General features: G+C 40.8%; 2 protein-coding genes across 2 annotated transcripts; both read right to left on the minus strand.

Annotated features, from left to right (window-relative positions):
* Window positions 1-1,956: 1,956 nt before the first annotated feature.
* On the minus strand, window positions 1,957-3,524 carry BDB00DRAFT_966200 (uncharacterized protein; the record flags this gene model as incomplete). Its single annotated transcript, XM_053129795.1, has 8 exons — window positions 1,957-2,077; window positions 2,174-2,326; window positions 2,416-2,541; window positions 2,622-2,822; window positions 2,910-3,055; window positions 3,137-3,231; window positions 3,306-3,351; window positions 3,423-3,524. Coding segments are annotated over 8 exons (990 nt in total), but the record flags the coding sequence as incomplete, so codon positions are not given.
* Window positions 3,525-4,442: 918 nt separating this feature from the next.
* Window positions 4,443-5,728, minus strand: BDB00DRAFT_943555 (uncharacterized protein; the record flags this gene model as incomplete). Its single annotated transcript, XM_053129451.1, has 3 exons — window positions 4,443-4,731; window positions 4,980-5,177; window positions 5,542-5,728. 3 exons carry the CDS (start codon window positions 5,726-5,728, stop codon window positions 4,643-4,645), a joined length of 474 nt encoding a protein of 157 aa, XP_052972797.1. The 3' UTR covers window positions 4,443-4,642.
* Window positions 5,729-6,006: the final 278 nt, after the last annotated feature.

Genomic DNA, 6,006 nt, shown 5'->3' on the forward strand with positions numbered 1-6,006 from the left:
GCAGGCATGTTCACGGTCGCCTCGTTTTTTACTTTAAAACTGAAGGATTTTTATAAATAGAAGATATATGCATTCACTTCTTTTGATTACAAGTATAGTCCCAACGTTATAACCTTGACTGAATTTGCGTTGAATTTGTGTTGAATTTGTTTAACGTGGCTTTGGCATGGTACATGGCGCCGAGCTTGGACATAGACCGAACATTCATCCCGATGGGTTTACCTCAGCTACGCTGCTGGAATCTGGCTTTCTTCTACGTACATGATAATGTCGACGGACGACAGGCACGACGTACAAACAGCTCAAACCCCCTTGGTGAATTGCTTGATTATGGCTGCAACGCTCTAATACGATTTTTTCGTCAGTAGTTCAAGCAAGTGCGCTTGGATCCGGACATTCTCATGCAACAGTGCTGCTATGTTTGATTGAGGCTTTTGGGTTCTAAAATGTCCACTCAGTAAGAGCATCATACTGGTGTATTGTACTTGGACTATGTAGATGCACCAACTGAAGAGATTGTCCTTGCACTTGTAGTTTTCACGATTTCCGGTGTATTTGGCAAGTATATCTTCTTACAATTATCAACATAAGCGTGCAAATAAGCGAGATTTTCTATATACATGTACGATGTATCTTATAAAAGATATATGTACATATTTTCATTGCATGATTACAAGATGCATCATAGCAAATACAAGCGCTACTCACAGTTCCGAACTTATTATGTACAATGTATTTTACACCCGAGCTGTTTGCCCCTCAATTCGAGTTGACACTTGTATACTGCTCTTTAGTATTTGCAACCATTGTTTACTTGCGATGGGCTGTTGCTGTCATTGAAGCGTTCTGCTCATACCTGGGCATCTAATGCTTTACAATTACAGCAAAGAAGCCACAGTCCAAGACAAATTGAATTATCTATATATACTATACATCTCCCTTCCCCCCCCCGTTTTCCCCATGAAACGGATATTTACAAAGGTGCTATCACTTATAATTGCTCCCTTAAATTTGTATTTTATCAGCATGTACATGTGTGGATTACGATTGTAAACATTTGTTTTTATATGCAAGGACACTTTGGTTTATTTGGGATCTTCTTTGGGTGAGAAGTCTCCTTCGTCGTATTCTGCGATAGATCCACTGCCAGGATCACGGATTGGAAAGGCGGTAGAGTGGAAGCTAGGTTTTTCGAAACTGTTATCGGCGTTGTTTTCATTACTGTTTGACGTTTCCGCTAGCTCTTCATTGATATAGTCTTCCAATGTGTCAGTTCTTCTGTTGCGCGGATCAAATATATTGTCCAATTCATCTACACTCAAAGAGGAAGATGTGCTCTGTGGACTCAGTAGTGTTGTATGCGATCGAATAGCGGTGAAAACAATATCTGACAGGATGAGGATCGACGGCTTCTGAATCGATACCGAAACGCCAAAAAGAAAAGGTTGGGGATGGGAGCTCTCAAAAGAGGGGAAATCGTAGCCCTACTACTCAAAATTCCGTTTCACGCAAGAGAACTGTTTGTTTATTGTATGCTAAGAAGAATTCATATGGGGAGGACTTTTTTTGCCTCACGACAGCAGTGCCTTTTCAATCAGTTCTTCAATATATGTTGCCGACTTGGGATTGTTTCGTAAAGCCTGAAAGTATTCACACTATGATTAGATATCGTAATAGGTCAAGTAATGATGGCTGCCGGATATTTTTGTGTTCATCAATTCATCTTACAATACCTTGTGGAATTGGTAAAATGCATTTGGTCCTTTCTGCCTTGATCAAGGTAAATTTGTCCCATTCCGACGCGCACGTCGGAGTTTTGTGGTTTTCGTTGAGTGCCAACTGGAAACACTCCAACGCACGGTCGTACTTCCTAAAGTCAAAGAAAAAAGCTAATTAGTCTATCAAGATAATAGTAGCTCAGGTAATTTACTTTATTGCATGTTTTGCAAATTACCGCATCCGTCTGTATACATGGCCAAAATTAGCCCACAGTTTCTCCCAAAGGTTGCTGAGAGGACTCTGTCGGTCTTTAGCCAATTTTAATGCATCTCGTAGGTGATCAAGTGCTTGTGGATACCTAAGTTTTATTTTTCAGATAGAGCCGGAACACACACACACACACACACAGATATGTACATATACAATAACAACATGAAGGGACTTGTAAGCTTACTCTTTCTTTTGATAATGGTATACTGCCATTTCGTTCAATAGGAAAGGATCGCTGTTGCATTTACTGTAGCTTTTATTTAGATACACAAAAGCAGCATCCAGCATGTTTTGCTCCAAGAATTGTACGCCAATGTACATGTCAGGAAGGTGTGATCTAATATTCGTTTTTTTATCTTGTGAGCAGCACGTACATTACAAGATACACATTTCTAACGCGGATAATAAGATTGTTCGCTTGTTTACCCTGGTACTAATTTGCTGCACATTGCATATGCACTTATCGCTTGGTCGTGATCTTTTTCAGCAGCAAATGCATGCCCGTAACCAAGCCAAGAGTCTTCAAAGTACTGATCGATATCCGTTGCTCGACTAAATAAAATATCGTTTAGAAAATCAATGTCGTATGAGCACTCGTATTGAGGGAAATGGAGTACAGAGGACAGCTATACTTAAAATAGCGACGTGCTTCTGAATATTTTTCAATGTAAAGATTATACATCCCCACGGCATGCCACGTCACTGCCTCGTCGTTTAGCCTATCCACCAATTCTTGGGCCAAGATATACAGCTCGTCTTTCATCTTTAGCTCGTATAAGCACGTAATGTATAATGGAATCGATTTTGTATAGAAAGCATCTTCTTTCCGTATTCTAGATTTAACGAATGAATCATTATTATAAGTGAGTAGATCCAGGAAAAAAATTGTCAACAACTAATTCAGCAGACTTGGCACGTACTCTTGGCATACACTTAGGCATTCTTCGTATTTGCATTCTGCCAGTAATGTCCGTGCTATACTATGCATAACATTGAGACTCTTTTTCAAACCGAAATCGTTCTCTGCTTCCTTTTGCGCTTGTTGGATATCCTCCTTGTGCGAATACTGATGGTATAAACGGCGAGCAATTAGTTTTAGGACGAAATCTACCTAAACAATTATTCATAAGGGGTTGTTGCTTCTTACTCTTTTTAGCTGGATCATATAACGTGATCGAAAAAAATCCGCATCAGATAGACCACAGTGTTCTTCGTAGGGTAAGGTGGATATAAAGTCCCATTCTAGAAAAACATGTACTGTTAGTTTTGAACCATGTTGAAGTAGAAATAACTTTGGAGCAGGCATGTGCACTCACCGGCTTTTTCCTCCAGCATATTCTTTTCAGTCAGGGCAACCAATGCCTGATAAAGTTAGCAGACATGTTAGCATGACATTTATGCTAGACGGCACATGCAGAATAATTCGAACTCACATCGTAGCACTTGACGTCAACACGAAATGCTTCTTTGAAACAATCCTTGACCTTTTCAATCTCCCTCAGTTGCAAGTACGCCGTTCCTCGGGCATAGCACATCATAGATTCCAACTAAAAACATTTTTGCATCAGAAGAGATACTTTCGATTTTTTAAACTGTCAGCGAGATTGACTGATAATACTACCTTAACACTCCGGTCGCTTGCTTCTTGTCTTGAGTCTTCGTATCACCATATATGTAAATGCTTGTCACAAGTGTGGGTTGATTCAGTCATGGTTGCCTTTTGCATATTACTTTTCAATAATTCGTTTGCATCTCTTTTTTTCTTTCTTTGAGAGTAAGGAAGACTGAACTAGCTTTTGCTCTCTATGTTGCTATTGCCAGGATGACTTTAGTTATATAATCTAGACATCCTGAATGCTGTTGTTTATTCGTTACCGCATCTGCAGGGTATTACAATGCTATCCAATCCATTGAGCGGAGTTGGGATCCAGGAAGCTTACTAGGGTTATGTTTATATCGTGGTTGACAGCACACAGTAGCACTCCAGCGTCTTGTATCAGGCTTGCCTTTTCTCTGGCGTTTTGAGCTTGCTATCGTATTGTTGTTCGTTTGGTAAGCATCAAGCTTAAGACACTGGGTTCATTTACTGAACAACTGCTCATGAGTTTGTTACATATAGAGTTTAAACAGACAAAGTACTGTAGTTAGAATTTGCCCAGAAAATATGAGGAACACTTTCCGGGAATCGCTATATTTCAAGATGTTCTTGAACCCGTATATATCCTAGCATGTGGAAGATGATAATGTTCCCGCTTACCATAAATATTGACCTTTGTCAGTAAACTTGACTCCAATAATTCCTCTGCGTAGTATAACTCTCAAAGCGGTTCGAGTATAGTTGCAGCAGCACGTTGGCCAATGAAATCCAAATACCGGGCATTAAAAATCCACTGCCCGACATGAACAGGAACGCGCGTATGCGCATACATACAGCATACAGACTGCTTTTTTTTGGTCATAAAGGGAGAGGGGAGGAGGCGACGATGGTCTTTCTATTCAACAACGGAAGAAAGAATATTCTCACTTCATTTTTTTTTCTCTCTTCTGTCACAGAGACTATATCATATAGAGTGCGAGGTGATCCCTTTTGTGACGAAAAGAGGTACACAAGCATTTCTGATATATAAGGAAAGCATAGGGTAACCAAAAAAAATTAGTCTGTGCTTTCGCTCAGGTTTGAAAGGGCACCAGACTCGCTGCCGACCAGATCCACATCGTGCTGCCTTTTTATCAATCCTGGATCTAGTAAGTGTATATGTAAACATTTCAAATCGATGCTTGACTATACAGATATCACAACAATCCAACCTGGAAAACTGATTAATTAAACATGCTGCCAATATTGTTTATCAGCTCATTATAAATAAAAGTACAAGCCAGACTGCAAATATCACCGCAATGGTACTCAATTATTAAAAATATGTTGTATGGCATACGAAGATCATCTGTCCGAGATAATCCTGAACACCCCACGACTTCAATCTTTTTACTAGATCCTTCAATGATACGAAAAGCATTGATGCCTGCATTGGTGAGACTATAGATCCGTGAAACACGCAATAGCACCGAGCTTTCGACTTGTTCAAAATGCTCAAGGACAGCACCAGTAACACCTTTCACGGCTGTCAGTTCCAGATTCAGTATTTTGGTTTCCTCAAGTCGTTGTGCCCACACAATCCATCCTGCCTCTGTGAGAAAGTCGTCGACACTATTACTGTACGGTGATGTGCGGGTTCAAGCTTAATCTCCTGACTAGTGGGTGCTGTGATGGTTCGCACAACTGCATTAGACCTTGGTTGTCGATGGGTATGTTCGTGAGACGCATTTTTTCAAGCTGTTGCAAACGTCGAAGCGGAGTAAGATCGCAAAGAGGATTCTCGCTGAACATGTGAAGGAAATTTCGCAAGGAAAGTATACGGAGCCGTTGCAGCGTACCGATGGTTGCGATAATGCTGTTCAGATACTGCGTTATTCCAGCGCGATTTCCAACTTCCAAGATCTCATTTTGTTGCTGCATGAGCAAAATCTGGGACTAATCTTCGCTTGACATACCAGTGATGTCCGTCAACCCCAAACTTGTCAGCTGTGTGAATTGGTTGCGTGCCAAGACATCCCAGCAATGAATATCAGAAAGACCACAGGCGACTATACGTAAATGTTCTAGTATCGGCTGCGATTTTACTACTATCGGCATGATCCTCTCGTGTCCCTTGCCGTTGAATAGCAGTTCATAAGCCATACTGCCTTCCTCGCCATCATTCGATGCTTTCCTTTCAGTTACTTAATATAAGCACTCGTGCTTCTTGATAGTGAAATCCATCTGTCTGCTATGACTGGTTCGCTGCATTCCCACATAATGTAGCGTAATAGAGGGCACAGCTCATAAGCTGTATAGATGTTGGTTGGAGATACGTTGTTGAATCGTGAGTAAGGCGATAATATCAAGTACTTGATGTGGGAGCAACGCTGCAATAAGGGACGGATCCGGTATTTAAAACTGAGAACACCGTCCAGTCT

This window comes from Zychaea mexicana (assembly GCF_025766255.1).
Source record: "Zychaea mexicana strain RSA 1403 chromosome Unknown BDB00scaffold_181, whole genome shotgun sequence".
Lineage (NCBI taxonomy): Eukaryota > Fungi > Mucoromycota > Mucoromycetes > Mucorales > Lichtheimiaceae > Zychaea > Zychaea mexicana.